General features: G+C 44.1%; 1 protein-coding gene across 6 annotated transcripts in view; it reads left to right on the forward strand.

Annotated features, from left to right (window-relative positions):
* The first annotated feature begins 266 nt into the window (after nt 1-266).
* Nucleotides 267-23,308, forward strand: part of ARHGAP26 (Rho GTPase activating protein 26) — a 302,495-nt gene continuing 279,453 nt past the window's right edge. For 4 of the 6 annotated variants that reach the window (XR_005583882.1, XM_039485732.1, XM_039485731.1 and 1 more), the window contains exon 1: nt 892-1,045. Coding sequence is in view for 5 of the 6 variants with exons in the window: in XM_039485732.1 (XP_039341666.1) it covers nt 892-1,045 (154 nt within the window). In the remaining variant the exon portion in view is untranslated. Of the gene's footprint in view, nt 1,046-23,308 lie in introns of all 6 variants that reach the window. The other 2 variants (XM_039485733.1, XM_039485735.1) reach the window with 1 other exon arrangement.

Genomic DNA, 23,308 nt, shown 5'->3' on the forward strand with positions numbered 1-23,308 from the left:
CTGTTCTTATCCCAGCACCTCCCCCATGCCTTCCGCGGTCTCGGCAGCTACAGTATTCCTTTAAGAGGTGGTGGGGGTTCCCTCTCCTCCTTCATGCGACTTGACACAGGCCTAGCCACGCCCCCCCTCGCCTGTTGTATCATCGCAGGGGCATCCCTCCTCCCTCTCTCCTCCCTGCCCCCAGCAGCTCTCGTGCCGATTGGCTCCGGCTGGCGCAAGAGGAGGCCTCGCGTTCGGGAAAAAAAAAAAAAAAAAAGATACCCGGACGTTCCAATGGGAAGCGCGTTCGGAAAAATGATACACAACGTTCCAACGGGGAAGGGAAGCGTCCCGATTGGTCCCGGATGCCATCAGGGCTAGCTGGGCTGACCAGCAGCTGCTGCCGAGTGAGGCCGCTGGGCTCCTTGCTTCTCGCCCAGCTAGGGGAACTTTAGGTAGCAAGCACCATTGGATGGGCTGGGAGACAGCAGCGGAGGCACCCTTGGGTTTGCAGCGCGCGTGGAAGTTCTCGCCATGAGCAATCCCCAGGCAGCAGCAATTGCTGCTCCTGCAGCACGAGCCCCCTCCTCTTTGCTGCTCCTGTTCCCACCTCCTGGCATCTGAGGCGGATCCCAGTGCAAACCCTGAGCCTCATTAACTCCTCTGACCTGCTTATTATTTTTAATTAATTGATTCCCCTCCCTCCCTCTGAGGTGCCTGGAAATCTGTGACCAATTGAAAGGAGAGGGGTGTTCCCCTGTGGATATAGTTTCGTTTTCTTTTCAAATAGACTAAGAACATATACTTGTGGGTTTGTTTTTTTTAAACAATATATTTGGTGGCACTGGTGGGAATTCCTTCTTTCGTGAGTTTTTTTTTAAAGGGTTTGTTGGAGGGGTGTGTAAGGAAACCATGGGACTACCTGCTTTGGAATTTAGTGACTGCTGCTTGGACAGTCCCCAGTTCCGAGAGAGGCTGAAATCTCATGAAGCTGAGCTGGACAAGACCAACAAATTCATCAAGGAGCTGATCAAAGATGGGAAGTCGCTCATTGCAGCACTCAAGAGTAAGTGACGGCGTGTCAGAACCCTGAAGGGCAGGGAAAGGAATGATGGTGGCTTAAAGCCTGACAAGGAATCCCGAATCGCATGTATCTGACCCAATGCCACCCGGGATACCTGGATGGAATAACACGGGGGGCACTGGCTGACAGATACAAGCCTGTGGAAAGGGTATTGGATGTAGAAGCAGGAAGCTGTGGGGGAAAATAGGAGCGGAGTTAAGTATTAATCTTGTCTGATCGCTTTCATGCTATGCTAATACCTTATTGTTTTTCAACAGTTGTGTTATAGCTTAGTTAGTAACAAATATGTCTATTGGCAGTCTTGGTTGGGGTGTGGTGCACAGGTGTTGGGGGAAGATAAGGAACTCCGAATGAGAATGGCTTGGGGGTATCTTCCAAAATGCAGTCCTGCAGGCGAGCTGCAAATGAGCTGGCTTGCACCTTTTGAAATGTAAATAAAGAATGCGTTGGTCTTTATTGACTTTCCCCTTCTCCTTCTGAAAGTCCTAGCATATTTCTACTGGGAAAGGCCACTGTGAAAGCAGCTTCTCACAAAGGGGAGGGGTTATGGTTGTTGCAGGTGGGTTATTTGCCTAGTTATTTAAAAGGCAGCAGCACTCTACCTTTCCTTACAGTTTTAACTCTTAGCAGAGCTGTCTCTTCTATTTGAAATAGAGTGGGAGAGGGGATGCGAGGACAATTGTCTCCTTCCCAAAAGATGTTGCCAGTTGAATAATCAGGAAAGTAAACACACAAACAGTGATTAATGTCCTTTTTTTTAATTCTAAATTCCCTCCCTCAAGGAGAAAAAAATCTGACCCTTGTGGTGGTGGAATTGTATAGTCTACTCCTCACCTATAAAGTGCGCTTCGAAATCCCCCTGACTCTACATCTTTAGGCTAAATGCCACTTGGTCATGGTTCATAAATACTGGCAATATTTAACTCATCTCAGTGTGGATGTTGTCCCTTATCTGCAACATTGCTCCTCATGACTTAAGTGTGACTTACATATATGACTGCAGTAAAAGACAGTTCACTAGATACAGAGCTTCTCTCAAAGCTGATCATCAGTGTTGCTTTTGGTTGTCATTGTTTCTGAACTAAAATGAAAGAGCTGTACGCTACTGTGTGTCATTTTCCTGTTTTCTCCTAAAAAGTAGCTAATGGTGTTAAATCAAGCTGTTTTTAGTCCCATCAGTTCAGGAGGAATACATTTATGGGCAGTTCTTATGAATGGTAATGCAGGCATTCTTTGCAAAGGATTCAGAGTTCCATAGGGCATGAAAACACACAGGGAAACCTGTAATATACTTGTTTGAAAGGCTGAGTGATGAGTCTGTTACCTGCCATAAGGAAAAGTGTTGGCATCTGCTTTTGAATTTTAAATCTGCATGAATATTACTTTTTAAAAAATACATCTTGTTATATGGTGAAGTGTGGATTCAGTAATGAAATCCGTCTCTTGAAAGAGACTGGTAACAACACCTGCTGCCTTGCGTTATGCAGTCAGCTGTTCATGCACATGTTTTTGTACAATTACTGATTGATCTCAAACTTGTCCTCTCCCAGCGCTGAGTCCCATTCCTCCCTCTGCCCCAAAGCAGTTTGTGGAAACTGAAGTGGTGATTTTTGTAACAGGGATACAACTTGTTGTAAAATTAGGTTGTAGGTTAAGACTATATACTAGGATTTATTTTTTATTTTGTAAGTGGACAGAATCAATATGCAATCCTCAGTTTAACATTCTCCAACATTGAAAAAACAAAATGTCCCAGTTACAATATAAATATGGTTGGGATAATGTTTTACATATCCTAACCCGCCCCCCGCTCATATCATATATATCAAGCTTAGATTTGCTCGTGTAGTAGGGACCCAATGGGTGTAATTGTGTTATTGAATCATGTTACAGCCCGGATTAATATAGGTGTGACATGGTTAGATTTTTATGTACACAGGTAGGAGTAAATCATGTTAAATATGGTTTTGGAGGTGCTATATTCTTAATGTAATCTCCCTTATACAGGCTCCTTTTCACTGTAGAGAGGCCCTAAATTATGGATGTTTCCTCTGGCTAATATCTCTCGTGCTCTGTCTTAAGAGCATATTTTCAAAGTATCTTGTAACCAAAATGTACTCCATTTTTTGTTTGTTTTTAAAATTTGATTTTTTATAAACAAAGGGGGATGGGCGGGAGGCGAGAGACTAAACCTTTCTCATCCATCCTCCATGGCTGTGGTTCCTGTCGAACAAATTAATTTGTGACAGCATCATGATGTTGCCATGTTCTCACATCTTGACACTACAAGAGTTATTTTGGGATTCTAAAACATGGATGGGGTCGGTCACCCACTAAAAATCAGGACAGGTCACATTCTTATCCAGGGCTCCTGCATACAGGTTTGTCATTGGAGGCTTCCTCATAAATGCTGAGTTGCAGCTGTTGGGTTTTATTTGTGCTCTTTCCCCCTCGGGTCAAATTCTGAGCCTACAGGTGTTTAGTTCCTTTACACTTGTAATCTCACCACAGAGGTTCTGTGTTTCAGGATTCCCCTTTGAAGATCTTTACACTTTGGGTGACTGGCTGTCAAAGAATAAGCATTCACAAATTTGCCCGTATGCAGACCTAAGACCTGATGTATTACAGCAAAATGTTTAATTTTATGGCATCATAAGAGAGCCTTTTCCTGCTGAGTATCAGCATGTTATTTGGGGGTAAACCATCTACAAGCGTTGTGTTCTTGAAGCCAACGTATCTCTTTCCACTACAGTGGTGGAACATATATTTGAAATTTCTCTGGATTAATCGAAGTATAGTTCTAGTGAATTCCTTTTTAAGGAAAGACTGATCTAGGAATGCTTTCTCTCTTCTTGTTGGGATCAGGCTTTATGACAAATATTTTTATGCTACACTGAATTAATGTGACTTACACAGATGCCACTAAAGAAATGTATGTGGGTTTCTCCAAGATGCTTCCTTTGCCCTTGTATGATCTTAGCTATTAATTCTTGGAATCTGTGTCACTTTCCATATATCCAAGACAACTAGGATGATTCCAGTCCAACAGCGTCAAGGATGAGTTACAACGTTGCCTGGTAATAAAGTTGCAAAGTCTTCCTATCTAAATTGTGGTGGAAGAAAGTAAATTGGTCTCTTTGAAGGAAAGAACTGCTTGTGACTTTTTTTTTTCTAGCTTCATTCTAATAAACATCTTGGATGAAATCCTGGCCCTGAATAAGATGGTGACAAAAACTCCAAGTGACTTCAGTGGAAAAGTCGAGGGGAGTCTTTGCATTGACTTTGCTGGGCCTTGAATCAGGCCCATATGAATAACGGCTGTTAACAGCATCACACTAGCAGGCATATTGTGTGAGAGCGAATGGGTTAGAATGGACTGCGTTGAATTTCTCTTGGCTTGTTACTGCAACAAGCTATTTTCCGACAGGGTAGACAACTGACTTCTCTGAGCAATCCTGTTCTGAACTTGCCTGAGTAATGATCAGCTTGACCTGTTACTGAAGTGAAAACTTTAGGAGTAATAGAACTATCGTATTGTCCTTCTGGCTAAAATCAAGTGTGCTGTGTAATAACTGAAATGAACTCTATCAGGGGTGGGGGGCAGAAGGGGGAAAGGGTGTCACATACTGTATTTTCAGAGGGACGGATTGGATACTTCAATAAGTGTCTTTCTGTCTCTAATTGCTATGATGCAATCAGTGCTTACAGTACTGTGGTCTGTGGAATTTCTTTTTCTTTGTGCTTGGTGTTCTAGGAAGGTAGATCTGCATTCTGATCTCTGTTACTCCTGTGCAAATCTGAAGTCATTTGCTTACTCAGGTACATACAGGAAAAGTGAGATCAGAATCTGGCCTGTAGAGAAATGCATTCTTTGCCCCAAGGTGCTTATAATCTAAATTACAATAGGGACCATACTCTTCAGCCTTAATACGTAGAGGGTATGAACATTATTGTGGTTCAGTTCTTAAAATAGCTTAATAGACATTCAGTGAAAAGTTTTGGAAGAAATTATTTGTTCGGAGGAATTGAAAGTTAAATAATCTCATGTGAAAAGAGGGATATAAGGGATGTGAGAGCCGGTTAACACGCATACGGTCTTCCTCTTCTAAAAGCAGCTCATTCCGTGTGGGTATGTCTACAGTGCAAAGAAAAACCCACAGCACCGAGTCTGAGAGCCTAGGTCAACAGTACTGTGAGGTTCCAGCTTGGGCTGGAATCGGGGCTCTGATAGCCGGCAAGGGAGGAGGGTCTTGGACCCTAGGCTCCAACCTGGGAATGTCTGCACTGCTATTTTTTTAGCCCCGCAGTCAGAGCCCTGTGAACCCGAGTCAAGTGACCTAGGCTCTGAGACTCTCGGGTTTTTCTTTGCTGTGTAGATGTACCTTGTGTTTTCTGAAACGAACATACGAGTATAAAGCTGCGTAATCATGTAAAACATGTAGCTCATGTGAACACACATCGTATCTGTCTCTGACCATTTTAATTCACTATTTTCAGGAAATGGAGGTTCCAGCATTGGGATGGGTCTGTTATAGGGTGACCAGATGTCCCGATTTTTGGGTGGCCTTCTTATATAGGCTCCTATTAATCCCCCAACCCCTGTCCCGATTTTTCACATTTGCTGTCTGGTCACCCTAGTCTGTTAACTTTTATAAGAAATAAACTCCACTATTAGAACTTATTAATTTCAATAGTTTTATTTACAATTTTCTAGCAAATGTGCAAAAAAGTGTTGGTTTGTCAATGTTACTGGTCTGGAGATTGCTAATGGTAGGTAAGTTCCTAGATTCTATTTAGAACACTTTTGTATTGGCTTTTTAATAACAATGTCAAACTCTTCTGCCTGCATCAATGAGACTGCAGTGTTTTACACTTACTGTGGCACTTAAAGGCGATTTTGTGCCATGTGTACAGAACCTAGAAGAATGGGGTCCTGATCCATGATTAGAGCTTGTAGGCACTATGGAAAAACCAGTAATTGTGATATGACTTTCTATTCCCAATAGTCTAGGAGAGTTCAAGTCTGAGCACTTACGCCTAAATTGTATTTTTGTCTATTTAAAAAGTATATATCATTCAGAAAATGGCCCTGATTCTGTGGCCCTTTCTCACAAATAATTGCATTAAAGGTAGAATTAAGACTTCTTGCATGAGGAAGTGTCACAGTCAGACCTGTTAGTTGGAGAGTGCATGTGGATCCTGTTTGTCTTGAGAATGCTGTGCAAAGTAACAACCCCTTTATATTAGGTGAATATTTTCGTATTGAAACATCAGTTTAGCTGAGGCAATGACTGTTTTTCTCTGTACGGACCCATTGGGTTGGGAACGTTTAAAAGGAAAAGTCAAGAACAGAAGAAGGTGGTGGTGTTCCTGGGGGAAACATCATTTCCTAGTGACAGAATATTGAGATGTATGAATTCCCCAAAAGCACCTTCTGTAAAACACTTTCACTGGAATGCTTTCAAGTACAGATCAGGGTTCTGTGGTGCACTTGATTAGTGCACTAAACCTTTTGTCTCTTGAGGCAGGGTGATTCTGAATTGGGTCACAATTAAAAATGCATTTCATAAAACCATGGTGCAGAACTAGACTAATCGGAGCTATTGCAGCAGGCTTGTTCACAAAAAGTTTTAAAGGGTAGCCGCTCCAGAATGGGTATTTTCTTTCTTGCTTGTATTCTTCTCTGCTTGTCCCAAACATTGACTGTCAAAATGGCTCAAAGTAAGTTAGATCCTTCTCTGTTACACTGGTATAAATCTGGAGTAAATCAATTGACTTCAGTGGAGTTACACTGGTGTGACAGAGAACAGAATTTGGCCCTTTAACTTCTTCCTCTTTTGTTCTTCAATGTGGAAAGCCCAATGACTTCAGGAAGAACTGGTGCCCGGCACCTTGCAGGATTGGTCCCACTGAGACCACGCAGTTGTTTTGTCCACAACTTTCACTAAATCATTGTGGAAGAATCCTGAGGTGTCTGGCAAGAACCATTGGGATGGCCTGGGGTAGAATTTGCCATAGTCTGTATCTGCCATTGTCTGTATCGAACTTGCCATAGTCTATGACAGTCAGACACTAACATCAATACAATCAACAAACTCACTCTTTATTTGAAAAGAAAAGTGAAGTAGGAGGATGATTAGGACCTAGCTGTTTTTTATATCTTAAGGTAGTAAATTTCCTTTTGGCTCGTTAAGCACTCGGTTGTAAGGCCTACAGAAACATCTCTGCATAGCATCAATCATGATGTCTCCCCAAGCCTGCGTGGTAGCACATAATAGTCTAGTCTCCTGTGAGTCTCATTTCTGTTGTTGGGTTTAGTACAGTATGCTGGTGGTGTTGGTGGCCAGTAATATACAGGAGGTCAGACTAGATGATCGAGTTGTTCCTTCTGGTCTTAAAGCTCTCTGACTCTATGGTGGTTTTGTTTTTCTTTTCGTTACCTGCTGCTGCAATGAGCGTGTGGTGAGCTGTGAAGCAAATTTGGATGAGAATGGCAACCAACCCAATCCATTTGGGGAAAAATCTACTAAACTAGTAAAAGGAGTGGATGTGGGGTTTAAGTACAAGATCTTTTAGTGCAAGTGATGTAGTAAAACTAACAGTTTAAATATCTGCTTGACAATACAGTCTTTACAGTCTTTCTTTTGGCTGTTTCATACCTTCTTCACTTCATTTTAGACACAGGATGTGCGCGAAGAGTTGGCTCTTTTGATGGTGACAAATGACCAGGGGTGAGTATCTATGCAGTGTTTTGTTGTAGTCTCCTAATTTCCCCCTCCCCCCACACCCTCCAGGCAACTACTCCTCACCTGCAGTCCAATGAGATTAGAAGTGTGGGAGATTTTTGCCAGCATTGCTTGACCAGTTGTGGCTGATCGGCCTGTATGACTGAAAAGGTTAAGCCCCAAGTACAGAGCGGTATATTCCTTGCAAATGTATGTGACTTGTATATAGGCCACAAGGTAGCCCTTGGCAAGAACTATTTTCTACTCCAGGTTTGCTCAGCAAGTCTCATTATACATCCAGCTGGTTAAAATCAGCAGTGTCAAGCACTGTATCTGTCTGTCTAATCAGGGAAGATGATTTCAATGGGTATAATTAAGTTTTCTCACTTGCCATAAATCCGGATTTCAGAGTGGTAGCCATGTTCGTCCCTCATTCTTTTTGCATAAATCCAGATTTTTTGTTTTCAAACAAAAATATCTCTTATGGATTCTGTGATCAGCTTTCCTGGGGTTGCACTATTTTCACCATGTTGTTTAAAAGCACAGAAGGAGTTTTAGCGTTGAATGCATGTGGCTTAAAAATAAAAACTCTAGTTTTTGCTGAAGACTAACCTTATTAAAAGTCCTGCAGTGCTTGGGGCCCATTTCTGTAGTGAGGAATTTCTTATATTTTGGCTTTCCTTTTTTAAGTAAGGGAGGATCCGACTCTGTTTCCATTGTCTCCATTTATTTCTTCCTGATACTTTCAGTGGCCTGGTTTTCATCAAAATATGTCCCTCTCTGCGACACCATGCATAAATTATTCAGAAAGTCTTGCAAATGCTAAGATATAAATTGACATTCATGATGAACTGCAAAGAGTGGAAACTGGGGCTCTTGTGGAGGTGATGCAGGTTAGCTGGCAAAGCTGTGTGGTGGTTGCAGGCCCTGGGAATAGCTGATCTCCAACCCCCTTCTTCTCCCCCTTTGTGCCTTCTCTGGCTGAGTCTGAAACATGGTGGCTGGGTTAGGAGGCTCAGGTCTTTGCCAGTATCACTTCCCTTGAGCCTGGTATTCCCTTAAATGTTGGTGTTACAATCTTCCATGGGGGGACATAGGAAGTGTCTCATTTTGGCTCTAAGACAGTGGCTAATTTATTTTTTATTTTGGCGGAGGGGAAATTGCTGAATTTGTCGGGTTAGATCCACTTCTCCAAGAAAAAGTGCAGAAACTTCGCGCAGATGTAGCTGGGAACCACAACACTAGAAACAAGGAGATGTGAGTTTTAGTCCTAGCTCTGCCAGAGGCTTCTTGAGAGACCTTGGGGGCAGGTCAGATCATGTCTGTCTGCCTCGTTTTTTCTCTGTAAATATGGGGCTGCAACCCAAAGGGGCTGAGGCTTTATTCACAAAGGTTTATAAAGCACTTTTTAAGACGGAAGGTGCTACAGTAGTAAGTGCACAATGTTTGAGCCTATATCTCCTGCAGTCGCAACACTAAGGTGAGGCAGGAGGAGTTGGGGGTGGGATGGGTGTTGGGGAATTACTCAGAACAGTTCTTTTTAATTTAATGTATTACACATGGTGGCTGCAGTAGGTAATAAACCAGAATCTTAACAGGTACTTGATCTCAAACCATGTGGTTTGTGGCCTGCCACCTGTTCTGTGTGGATTGCACAGCCTCTGCAGCTGGTCAAAGGTGCTGGATACTGCAGTGTGAGGGCCCATATAAGTACCATATAAATACCTGGGTGTATTTAAAAGGTGACGCCTAGCTACTTCCTGGCAGAGCAAATCCATAAAGGAACTGCTCTTCCTTGACCTAACATGAAAAAAAAGTACCTGTCAAGCAAAAAAACAAAACAGAAAACCTCATGGGTGGAGTTGCTAAAGCATATCTCTTACAGCAAGACGTGGAGGTCAGTAGTCAATAATAGAAGCTAATAACAAGGCAATAGTTTCATTCGGATAGTGTTTCTTCTATGAAGTGTAGTGGTAGCCATCTTGGTCCCAGGATGTTCGAGAGACAAGATGAATCTCTCTCAAGTCCTTCTAAACAGTTGAGTCTTAAAAATCCAGTTACATGGAGAGGTACCGAACAGCCACTGGGAACCCTCTGATCTTTTGGCTCCCAGCACCATGGAGAATATAAAGAAGTCTCGTCGTCTTTACCCCACATATTTCAGATCAAAAGGGGAAGAATGACTCAGTGTGTGCACACGTCTGCTCTAGAGCTGCATTTTTATTTAGTTTAGTGAAATTGCAGCAGATTCCCTTGGGTTAGCTGGGGATCTCTACTCAGTAACACCACTACACTTCCCCACCCCCCCGCAAGCAGGATAAAATTTTGGACAGCTCAAGCTTCTTGCATGTTTACCTAAGGGCTAGGTGCTATGGCAGCATCCAAGAGACTCTTCTCATACTTCCATTTTTTGTTCCTTTCTGACTTAGCTGTGTGTTTTTGTTCTGGCTCACTGCATGCTCCCTGATCACTTGCACGCTATGTCTATTGCTTTCTTGTCCACCTGTAGTCTACCAAATTAAGCAAAAACCTGCATACGTTTGGGGTTTACTCTTGCTGCGGTAGAGCTTACAGCCCAGTGGGTGTACTTTTTCCTAGTGCTGAGTGCTATCTCTAGGCCACCATGCTAGCCTGCTCCCTTGATCACTAGCACATTAAATGTCAGCAGGTAAATGCTGCTGCAGGGTATATAGTCTGTGTGTGTCCACAGACTGGTGAGTGAGGCAAGGGCTGTTTTGCAAGCAGCATTCTTATTTGCAGTTAGGCTGTTAGCAGGTGAACTGCTGTGAAATTTTAGTCTTCACTTCTGCGATTGGGCTTGAGTTCCACGCCTAGCGTCATTTCATCTGGGGGGGTGTTTTGAACAGAGTTCTTTTGGAGACCTTGTCTACCCTGCTACTTTACAGCACTGCAACTTTCTCGCTCAGGGGTGTGAAAAAATACCCCCCCCCCCCAGCAAGTTTCAGTGCTGTATAGTGGCAGTGTAGACAGTGCACCAGCGCTGGGAGCCGTGTTCCCAGTGCTGATAGCTACTCCTCTCCTGGGGGTGGTGTTTTTTTTACAGTGCTGGTGCTGCGACTACACAGCCGACGGTGCTTAATGTTGCTAGTGAAGACATGCCCTGAGGTCCATGCCCTAAACGCATCAAGCATAAATCTACATAGTTGGGAACAACTCTGAACCTGTTGCTGTGGCCTGGAGTTAGCCTTGGAATTTTAACTCCTCCTGCCCTGCAGGGTGAATTCTAGTGAATAAAACTGAGTTCTGCCTTCCTGGAAGAAAGGTGAGTTTTAAGTTTCCCCTGCTTGAAAAGAGAAAATGAATCTACTTCCCTCCAGGAGAGGCTGGAAAAGCAAGGTTAGAACAGCAGGAGGCTTGTTAATTACCAGGTCTAGTGCAGTGCAAAGAGGATAGTAAATCGCTTCACCCTACTTACCTCAGTTTTGCCCATTGTGGGAGCTGTCCCATTTATTTTAACTTTTATCATCATCATCCCCTCTCTTCGTAGATCTAAACTGGGTTATTCCCCCCCTTCCCATTTTCTACTGCTGAAAGAATAGTGGAGTGCTAGAACGGCTAGTCAGCCGCTGTTGGAGTTTTAGCCTGGGATTTGTCAAAGGTGCCTAAGGGAATTAGGTGCCCAAGACCCACTTCTCAGCATATGTGCAATATGCCTCAGGTGGCCATGTGACCAGGATTCATCACCAACTTTGGTCAGCTGGTTTGGATCATTAGCTTCCCCGGCTTGGGCTGAGTACTGATGGGGAGTGTGATGTGAATGCTGATCCCTGCCCTGCCCCCCCACCCAAGACCCACTGAAACCTAATGGCTGTTGGGCATCTAACCCTCACACTCCTTGAAAATCTCAGACTTAAGCACCAGGGGTCGCATTTTTAAAAGTTAGGTCACTGTGGTGCTTTTGGAAATTTAACCCCATGTTGCCTAATCCTTCTCGGAGTGACTCTGAAATGCCAGTGCTGCTTGGAGCATTGGCCGTGCCAGAGCTGCTCCTATTGTTCCCCCAGTGGAGCTGACCGAGTCTCAGTAGGTGCAATGTGGAATTTTAGTGGCACAACTCCTGGTGTAGCCAAGGCCTCGTTCTCTCCTGTGACTAGCAAGCATGGATTCCAAGACAGGCTATGGTGTGCTCACTGCATGGAAGAAGGTGAGGATGCGCGGTATGGATTTTAACTAGGCTGCAACTTGCATTAGTTAAATTACTTCCAAGGTTCCCACTAGAGAACAGCCCAGTGCAGTCACTCGCACCCATTGATCATTTGCCAATTCTTGGGGGGCTTCCACCATAGGGGGAGCCAGTCATCGCACTAGGAGGGTTGGGTGCCTCCACTCACCTGCTAACATCCCTTCCCCTTTCTGGGATTGAGGCAAGAGGGGACCTTGACTGCCAGCCAGCACCGCCATCAAGTGCATTTCTCCCTAGGGGGTCAGACACAATGCCCTCATCTCGTAAAGAGACACTCTCAGGATGCTCACTATGTTATCTTTTTGGAACTGGAGCCTAACTCTCCAAGTTCTTGCACTGAGCACCTGCCAAAAGTTGCAACAACTAAACCGTCTCATGTAGGTGCAGACTGTGTCCTCTGGGAGGGGGGAGAGTTCCAGCCCTCTAGTTGCCTCAAACCGAGCCCCTAGGTGGAAAAAAAACACCAACCATGGGTGATCTGATGGTATGGGTTGACAGTCAACTACTGGAAACTAGCAAACAGGAAGTGGTTCTGAGCTCATGGCTCCAAATCTCATGCCAAATCCTGAGAGACTGCAAGCCTACCCTGGAAGTCCTATTGGACTTAAAATCTCGCAGGACCTATCCTGTCCTTTTGCTTTCTCCCATTGTGGGAGCCACCAAAGCACATCCCTTGCTGGGCTCAGGACCCTCAACTCAGGACTGTGTGAAGACAAGCACTTGAATCTCTTTAATGTCGCAATGGCTCCTGGCTGTGGGGAAACATTATCTTCTAGTTCCTATTTGTTTGGGTTGAAACCAATACAGGATATGTTGCTGCTTACACCGAATCTTAGCTGTCGCCCCCTCACCCAAAGGGAAATGCAAGGGGTTTCCAAAGAGATAAAATGGTGCCTGCCATTTAGCTGGTCCTGCTGAAGTTGTTCTTGCTGGGAAACCAGGTCACAATAATGTTGCTTGGCTTGTCCATACTTTCTTCTCCTTCACTAGGAATTTGTAGGAAACCATACCTTGAGTCCATGCTGGTGCTGAACCAGAGTACAGATCCTTTGTTTTCATTTGTCTTGCTCTTGTTATGGGTCTGGGAGTAGGCATGTACCCTCTGGATAAGATCTGTGATATTGGCATGCCTCTTCCTCCCTCTTGTCTACAACTTCTGGGGCAATAGTGCTGATCACTCTCCAAGCAGGCTTCACTAGAGGTCTGTCTAAAGATTGGAAGGCAACTGGATTTCTTTAAACAGATTGCATGCTTTTAATTAGTCTTCTGGCAGGGCACTCTGCTTGAACGCTTGTAAACTTTGGGCTAGCGTGGAACAGACACTCTTTAGCTGAAATCCCCACCATGTGGAGTTGCCTCTTGACCCTGTTGCATGCAAACATGTGCAGTTAATTGAAATCAGGACAGCAGCTGTTCTTGCACCCATCTGTCCCAATATGAGGTGCGATACTTCTCTCTAGTGGCCTAGAACTGTGGGGACAGAGATTCTCTCACAGGAGAATGAACCCCTGTTTTGACCACTACTTTGCCTTGTATGTGTCTCCTTTTCTCTTTCAGGCTTTTCAGGAAGCAGGTGTCTTGGGTGTTCATGGATTATCTTCATTCTGCCTGCCCTGTTTGTAACATTCTTGTGGTCCCTTGCCCTGGGTCAGCAGGAGCTCTGGAGAGTTGGCACTGTTGTAGCAAGAGAAGTGTGATCTTGCATATGAAGGGCGTCTGTTCTTAGTTTTCTTCTCTGTCAAGTGAAATATATGCCAAGAATGGGCCATAATGAGATGAGAGAAGAGAGCAGCTAGCCTGGCCTGCTCAAATGTGCTGTGCAGGTCTCCCTCCGTTGGGGATGATGAACCTGGGACCCGGAAACCCGGGCAGAATCTCTTCTGTAAACTGCATGCAGGATGTTGGGCTCTGGTGATTAGAAACCATCTGATTGGGCTCTTGAGAGCAGTGACTATTTTAAATGATCTTTTAGGCAGGCATTTTATGATTTTCTCCCTCCTACCTCCTCCCTATTTTTGGTCTGCTCCTCACCTCCAGGCCAGTTCTGCACAGCTACAGGAGTTAACCAGCTTTTTTCCCCTGCCTAATGTTGGGCTATTCTCCCCCCCCCCCCCCCCGCCACTCAAATAGCAGGTGATCCTTCTAGTGTGAGTGACCTCCCAATGCTATAAGTGGGCAGAACAGAAGACTGCTTATCTGCTGCTTCAAGCAGACATGACTCTACACCTGAAACAAATCCACTTTCACAGCTGTGCTCAGAAGAGGTGAAACCTGTCGTTTTGTGACTCTTTGCTAATGCTTACCAAAATGCGGAGTGCTTGACTTATTATGTGTTACAGTCTTTTCTCTCCGACTCCACTCCCCTCAGATCAAATATCACAAGATTGAGGTTCATTTTAAAATTGCTCCTCTCCCACCACTACAGCTACGCTTTTATCCAATCAAAGATGTCCATGACTTTAAAAATAAAATAAAATAAATCACCTGCAGGGTTGCAGCATTAATCGCAGATAGTGCATGAGAATCAAAGTGCAACTGGCTAGAAATTAAAGTGAAATTTGCTGGTCTCTTGCCATTGTTCGAATTGAGTATTTTTTCCTAAAGATTTAATAATCAGTTATTAGTCAAGTATTAAGAAAATATCTCAATGTATAACTTTCAGCCGGACAAGTCTCTAGGAATTTGGTTTCTTACTATACAGTATTTGTGTAAAATGAAATGTCATGGTCTGTTTCTTTTTGTTTTTGTTATCCCTTGCCCCCCCGATTTCTTTTCGTATTCTTCTGCCTCCAAGAAATCAGATATAGTGTTGCCTTACTGATAACCCTATAACAGACCATGATTATTTGACTGACAAAATTAATTCCTTTGATAGTTGTATGTAGTATTTCCCTTCCTTAATTGGTGGTATTATGCCTTTTTAAAAGTATTTTGTTGGAAGTGGTTTGGTTAAGGGCAGGACTACGTTTAAGACATTGCAGTGGTACCTCTGTAGCGCTTCACTGAAGATGCTATTAGGTCAATACGAAAGCTTCTCCCGTTGGCGTAGTTAATCTACCTCTGCGAGAGGAGGTAGCTATATCAATGAGAGAAGCTTGCCTGTCTGTGCCCGGGGCTAGGTTGGTATAACTGCATCGGTCAGGGGGGTGGATTTTTCACACCTCTGAACAATGTAGTTATACCGATGTAAGTTTATAGCGTAGACTTGGCCTAAGTCAGGAAGGGAAGTGAGAACAGGTAGGTAGTGTTTTGACACTGACCAAGGTTTTCCTTCCAGCTTGTTGGGGTCCTGTGGGGAATGATAACACTGTTGTTGTTTTTCTTGCCCAGGAATGACACTTATCTTACCTGAAGAAGAGCTCTGTATGGCTTGAAAACTTCTCTCTCACCAGCAGAAGTTGGTCCAATTAAAGAGACTACCTCACCTGCCTTGATCAGAAATTCTTTCTATCTAAACCCCCTTTCAATTAACTAAGGGCTTGGCTACACTTGCAAGTTGCAGCACTGGTAGAGGCTTTCCAGCGCTGCAATTAGTAACCGTCCACACCTGCAAGGCACATCCAGCGCTGCAACTCCCTGGCTGCAGCGCTGGCTGTACACCTGGCCAGGTTGGGGTGTAGCGATTGCAGCGCTGGTGATCCAGCGCTGCTCATCAAGTGTGGACACACACTTAGCTTAAAGCAGAGTTCTCTTCCTGAATCTGAGGTAACTGAGGTCCATCCAAGAGGAGTCTTTGATTCAGGGAATTTGCTGCTGAATGTCTTTTCAAGGCTAGTGCCTTGATTGTGCTGAGTAGCCCACTGTCCACACACCACTACCAGCAACCAACCCCCCAAACTAAACAGATTTTCGGTCTGGGCATCTCACCATCACCTTTTCAGCAGGTGGAGGTGAGCATGGAAAATTCTGTGGCAATGTCTCTTAAACACCCAGAGCTCCAGATGAAGTGGTGTCTGGGCAATACACCAGCATGCCACAGATTGCTGAAGGGCTGAGCATTTTGTGAAACTAGCTGCTGAATGTTTGTTTACAGTCTGAGCCTGACTGAGAGAAATTACTGACCTTTCCTCCTGGAATTTGAGAAGGCACCCAGGCTCTGGGGAGTAGTGAAGGAGTTGAACAGGTCAGGTAAAAAGTGGTAGTTTTAAAACCACAAGTGCTTTCTGGTAAAAATCAAATGGTGAGAGATATTCCAGGCTGTTATATACCCATGTCTCTGCCAGGCTCTAGCAAGTGACACTGGTACCAAAACAGCCTGCCTGATTTCAAGGCAAGAGATGGAAAGAAGCTGAGCATAAAATGTAAACTAATGGAAAACCTCAAGTACTTTAGAGGGAGGGGTTACAATAATATCTGTTCAGCTGCAAAGCCCCCTTTGACCTAAGAAACACTTTTGTTTCTCAGAGCTAGGAGCATCCTGGTCTTATGAAAGACTCTAACATGGCACTCCTGAAGTGCAGGACAGTATTATTAATAGCATGCCTGTCAGCTAAGGATTTACAAACACTGAAGGGGGACCATCAATGTAAAAATCACACTTCAGAGTAAAACTTGTTTGCCACCTATTGAAAGTGTTGCCTAAGAGTCCTGTAACTGGAAGTGGTGATAGAGAAAAAAATTTCCAAGCCCCTCCCTCTCGCTTACATTCTTCTACGTTTGACTGCATTTGCAGAGAGCCAGTTTTGCTGTATAACCCACTAATTACTCAACAGCTTCTTCTGTTGTGAGCTATTCATACCACAATATATAAAACCACAAATGTTGGCTTGGGGCGTGGGTGGGAAGACTTGTGGGCAGATCTGAAAAGACTTTAAAGATTTTTTTAAAAAAACTGACTAACTTTCAAATTGTCTCTTCCTTCTAACCTCTCCGTGAGGGAGGTAAGCACTATAACCTCTTCACAGAAGAAGAAACAGAAGCACAGATTAAGGATCTGACTTTCAAATCACTGCCTCTGTTCTTTCAGGAGCAAACATTGGTGGTTAGATGTCTATACTCCTGACTAGAAGACGTGCTACTGCCACTTGATGTGAGATAAGGAAAGAGAGAGTGTGGTGTGCTTTCCAAAGGGTGAAGAATCCTGTGTTCCATGCTGGGTTACCATGGCCACCTGAATTTGATTCTGTACTTGCTGCACCAGGAAACAATGTCTGGATGCATCAGTTGAACACAGTGTTTGTAGGCTGTTAGCAGTGATAGGATAATAATGTTACGAAGATGACTCTTGATGCTTTCAATGCAGAGGATATTATGTCTTCAGAGTACACTGAACTAGAGAGTAATGATCTCAGGATGGAATAGCTGGGAAAACTGGTCTGCTGTTGAGGCCTAAACTAATGAGCGTTTGTGCATGTCCATGTTATCTGTTTAGTGTATACGTGTGTAATGTGGCCCTGGTATCTTACTCAGTTTTTGATAATCTTTATTCCTTCTGGCCCTTGGAAGTCTGAAGGAACTGAGCTGAGTACCCTAAGACAGGGTGTGAAAGGGTGTTTACCTACACAGGGGATGAGATGGTTCATGTGGGCCTGAGAGGTCAATTGGTATACCTGGCTGCAGTTGGAGGGTGGGCCAAGCCCAATTAAAGATGAGTCCAAGCTGTGGGCGGTACTGGGTGGTCCCTGTAAAGAGGGGAAACCCCGATTAGAAGTGGACTGCAGGGAAAGATCTGTCGTCCTTCTCTGGATTGTAGAATGCAGATGAGCTTCAGGAGAGAGTTTACACCCTGACTCTGATGGAAGATGGCAGAGGTGGGCCCCAGAGAAAGCCAACCTACAGGCAGAAGGCCTGCAGGTAGACTGGAGTTAAGGACCCAGAGAAGGGGCAAGATTCCAGGGAAGTAACCCTTGAGGAGCAGCATTCTGTAGAAGGATGGAGAGCTGGGGAGGACTGAGAGTCACCTTGTTACCTCTCCCCCACCCCTGCCTCCTGTATGAGGGACATTTGCTTGCGCTTCCCTGGGTGTCAGCTCCCTGACACCACCAGGCTGTTAGCCATCCAAGTACTATCCTCTCGGCTGTCCCAGCCTGTACTTTGCCATGCAAGTTAACAATAAGTGCATCTGAGTCCTGGAGTCCCTTTGAAGCATTCCCCTTTAGCGTCCAGCCTCTTCTCCACTGAAGATTCACAGCAATACAGGTTCTGTGGTCCCCAAGGGAATGGTGTAAATGCCAACTTATATAATATAACTCAGGATCAGTTTCTGGCTTAATACCACAGCACTGAGATTGATTTATAGTGAAAACAACAGTAAGTTTATTATCTAAGATTCAAGAGATCATGGAAGCAAAAGGTTTTTTATATATTATATGAAATAAAACAAAATCATAACACACTTCCTAGAGACTAAACTTAAGAGGCTAATCTCTTACCTAAAGAAGTTTCTTACAATTGGATTTCAGTTACCCATTCTGGCAGGGAATTGTTTGGGCGATCTACACTGATGTACTGGATTTCCTCCCCAGACCATTTTGTAGGCTTCAACCAACTAAGTCTCAAACCCTTAAGTCCCCTGGGAGGTAGGTGAGTATTCTCATTTTACAGAAGTGGAAACTGAAACAAAATGCTGAAGTGACTTTCTCAAGACCATGCAGAGAATCAGTGGCAGAGCCGCAATTAGAATTTGGGACCTCCTGACTCCCCACTTTCTGGTCGCTCCTTCATACCACACATATTGACATATTCCAAATGGAGTTGAAGGTGATTGTGATTTTCTACATTCTGTTGGCTGGTCCTGGATTTTTTTGTGTCACTTTCCTTTTGCCTTTGCTTTAGAACAAGGATATTGTTTCAAAAACTGATGGCTGGCTTAGCATCCTGCTGCTTCTGAAAGAAAGGGAGATGGGGAATGTAGAAAGAGACCTTCTCTCCCCATTTCAGCATCTGCAGTGCAAATGCCATAATTTCAAAACCCGACAAAGTCTTTCTAACAGTTCTTTTAAAGGAAACCCTTGGGGATCACACCATTTCAGTCTCTGAAGATCTTTAATTGACAATGAAAATGAGGCAGTAATGGGGTATTGCAAATCTTTCCTGCACTGTTGGCTAACCACAATAACAGTTCAAGATGTAAAACACATTGTTTCTGTCTTTCTTTGTTTCTAAGATGAGTTCCCTCCAGTCTGTTAGTGAGCTTCCTCTTTGCGCTCTACTGATCTTTGGGGAAATGATGCTGCAATTTTCCTCTGTCTCAAATCTGATGACCATCAGTGCCAGGAATGTTTTTTTTTCTTTTTCCTCTTCCTTTTTAGAAGGCTCTAGGGCAGATTCAGTGCAGAGATTATTCCACAGCTAGGGGGGTGTATATGATAATAGCTAACAGAGATTCCATAGCTAGACAGTCCTGCCACTGACCCAACAGCAGCAACCATGGAGTGGATTTCTTCCTTCACATGACTCTGTTGCTTACACCATTGCTTATTTTATTCTCTTCTTTTGGAAGTGAAAGCTTTGTTACACAAGCATAGAATACAAAGGTTGCAGCACATGCTGAGAGTCTTTCAAGAAGGTGCTTGTTCCACTGTCTTTGTGGAGTACCTACGGAGCTGAAGCTGCAGTTGGGCATGTCTTTGAAGATCAGGGTGACCATGGAAATAACTTGTATAACGAGGATGAGACACTCTGCCTGGATAAATACCCACATGCACCATGTTTCTACTATTCCTGTTGGAGATGCTCTCTTGATCTATTCTAGTATAATCATTTAGGCAGGAGCCTGAGGGAGTTAGATGCCCGGCTTCCAGAGGTAATTCCTTTCGGACATAATTTTCTTTCTATCATTCCATGTGGACTGTTTTTCCCCCTTCTCTGGTGTGCTCAGGTAGCCATCCAAGAAGTAAGACTAGATATAAACTCCACTCCCTCTGGGGCAGCCATGGAACCTCTCTACATGCCATGTCCAGTGCTGAGAAGTCTTTGCTATTGCAGGTCTGGATCTGTGTTTACTGAAATGCCAGACACGCTATTAATGAAGCAAAAAACTTAGCTTGGATTTAAACTGGGATGAATTTTTTTAGTTAAGTGCAAAATTCTGTAATGTGATATTTTCAACCTGCGTCTCAATTCCTGCATTCACTCCAACATTTCACTGTACGGAGAGAGCCAGATCTAGCCTTGTGCCTCTCATTAAAGCCAGTAGGGAATGACTTACCTCTTGTTTGTAGAAGGATCTGTGAAGCACTGGAAGTTCATTTTAGTCATTGCACCTTAAATTATTCTAGGGGGAGCCTTCGTGCATGCCTATTAACAGAACTTGATAGTTATTTTGTCTGTAGGAAGCTCTTCACCCGCCTCCACTCTGGTCCTTGTGTTCCATTCATCTCCTCCATCCTTCCACAATCCTCTCTCTATTCTGTGGCAGTGTGTGCTCTGGATAAGTGCAGTTGGGTTTGACCCTGCATGGGAGCCACATGAATTGGGAAGAAAGATCCTTTTGATGTTGGGGATAGTGGTGTGGCTTGCATATTTTAATGGTACTTGGTCTATTCTTCACTCTTTCCTAGGAGGAGTCAGCGAGACGCTAAATATTTGTAATGAACTGGCGTCTGTGTACACTGCTGCTCTCTACTGAATGAAATTTGAATTGCCCAGTTATGACATAGGCCCCAGACTGCTCACAAGTTCTTCCCAAGCTCAAGTGGTGTACTTCTGGAGAAGTAGGATCCGAATACTATCCCTTCTGCTGTGATGACCAGGGGTATACAGCATAGTAGCAAAAATTTTACTTATTTTACTCTTGCATCTATAGTTGCTTTTCAAAAAGTGACAAGTGTCTGTCTGTCCTTCCCTTCCTGTCTCTGATTAAGGGCACAAATAAATAACCACGTAGCTTAGTAAAGCATCCTCCAACCCAAGCTCATGTGCAGGTGCATAATGGGATTCTTTCATGTCCCTCTGAAACATCCAGTGGTGATCATTGCAGGACCCAGGATAACACTAGATGGACCAATGATCTATGTTCCTGTGCCAGGTTCCGTGGTGCTGAGCAGTTTGGGTGGTGGTGCCTCCTCCCAGACAGCAATCAAAACGTTGGCAGGGAAATCCTATTTCTGTGGCTGCTCTAGAGTCTGCTGAGTGACAGACATGATAAACCTGGATATTCTGGCTCCTCTTCCTGTGATACTCTTTTGTCTCTCATTCCAAATGGCTCTTCCTTGCTCCCTGTGTACTGAAGTCTGTATCTTTTTCTCTCAGTGCCCTGTACTCAGATGGGACACTTGACAGGGCTCTTCTGTTTCTATTAGTAAGCTGTGGATGGAGGGAGTGTTCATTGTTCAGAGGGGTGGGGAAGTTAATTAAGAGCTGCATTCACTTCTTTCCCCTTCAGTTGAAACCAATAACTTTCAGACATCATTAAATCCTGGGCTTTGAGTGGCTCTCTTCTGGGAGGGGTGGTTGTGGTGGGAAGCATACAGCCTAATCAATGGAGTGAGCTTAGCTGTGCTGCAGCAGCAACTCCTTTGTTTAACATGTTTTGATTGGGCTCTAATTACACAGCAGCGTTATGAATGGGCATCTTGCGCAGCACTTCCTAGGAAGGCCTGTATTGCCAGAGACTCGAACTGATTGGGGGTGGGGAAAGATGTTCTTTGGAACTCATGCTTGCTGGATCTGGCATGAGTTCGGTTTACCCCTCTCCTATTGGCTTGATAGGGAGCCCAAGCCACTGAGAACTAGTCAAGGTTTGGGGCAGGCCAATTAAAGTTCTTATCCAATATCCTAAACGTTTGAGTGTCCAGCGTCCCCTCTCTTCCTGCCTTCCTGAGACCCCAGTAAGGCATTTTAATATGACTGCATGATTCCTTTTTGCTAGTGCCGACATGGGCCTGGCAGTAGAAGAATGGAGGGTCTAGTATGTTAATGAGAACTCTGATGATCAGGGCCTTAAAAAATGTAAAATGCCAGGTTTTGCAGGAGAGGAGGAGGATGAGTAGCCGGAATCACTTCCAGCAGGGATTGTAGCATTTTGTTTGGGCAGAAACATATGCTGTCCCAAAGTTGTGACTAGCTCTGCACATATACATGAATAATATACAGTTTGTGGGGGTGGGAGGATGGGTATGTGTGTCTGAGAGGTATGACCAACACGATTCCTACCATGAAAGGTTTCCTCAAGGGTGGATAGATGCATGTATATCCATGCAAGCAAGTACATACTATTTATAAAAAACAGTTTTGTTTATGTATTTTGTGTATACCGTGGTCACAAGTGAAAACTGCTTACATTGTAGCACTTGAACCTGAGTGCTATTCCTCATAACTTTAAAAAATATATATAAAATTCCTGCTCAGCCTGGCAATATCCTACAAAAAGGCAAATGATCTCTGTCTGCTCTGTATGTATCTGCAATTCATTGTACAGAAGTAACCCTTCAATGTTGCATTGCTTAAGTGTCCTAAGCACTTTGTGTCCATTAATACTTGCTCCTCTCCCCTCCGGAAAGAGACGTACAGTAAATATGATTTTGGAAATGGAGAATTTGAGACGAAGCAGAAGTCATTTGCCCAGGATTCAGGAGGAGGACACGCTTCTTTTGGATTTTTTTCATTGCTACCTTTTTTTTTTTTGCCTGTTAATTTTAAAGTATAAGCAGAACAAGTTTCATGTGCAGCATGACAAATAGATTTAGCATGACCTACTGTGGGTGGGAAGGAGGAGGGAATGAGGGGGAACTTGTACTAAAATCTGCACAGCTTGTTCACTTCAGCTCTTCTTTTTATGTTATGAATCATCCCTCTCTTTATGCTGCGTGCATGTGAGCTAGCTGTCGCAGTGAGAGCTGCTACCAGCAGAACTGAATCTGGTTGCCTGCTTTCTTGGCTTGTATACCTTCATTGAACTAGTAAGACAGCGATTTCTGGACTGTTGCATGAAAAAGGAGCAGCGTGGTCCTGAAGGATCACTTTTGTGCAGCCAACCCTGTGATGAGCATGCACAGCATTGCCCAGGGCTCAGAAGAACAGAGTTCAATATTCTTCTGTGCCGCAGAATTCCTGCGGGACCTGGGGCTAGTGACTTACCCTGCCCTCTAGTTTTCCATCTGCAAAATGGGCATAATAGCACTTTCCTGTCTCATAGGCATGTTGTGAGGATAAATACATTAAAGATTGGGAGGTATTACCGCTATGGTAGTACCTAAAATAGGTAAGTTCTTATGTTGTGAGATTGTAGTGGGAGAAGGTGCTGTGGTGGGCAGAGAGTGTGGACTGTGGTTTTTATACCAAGCAACAAACCACCCCCCCGCCCCACACACACACCCCATCTTAATGCTAAGCTAATTTCTCCTTCCAGTTTATGCAAAGTACACAAGCCTCCAA

This window comes from Mauremys reevesii, linkage group 8 (assembly GCF_016161935.1).
Source record: "Mauremys reevesii isolate NIE-2019 linkage group 8, ASM1616193v1, whole genome shotgun sequence".
In the NCBI taxonomy this organism is placed as follows: domain Eukaryota; kingdom Metazoa; phylum Chordata; order Testudines; family Geoemydidae; genus Mauremys; species Mauremys reevesii.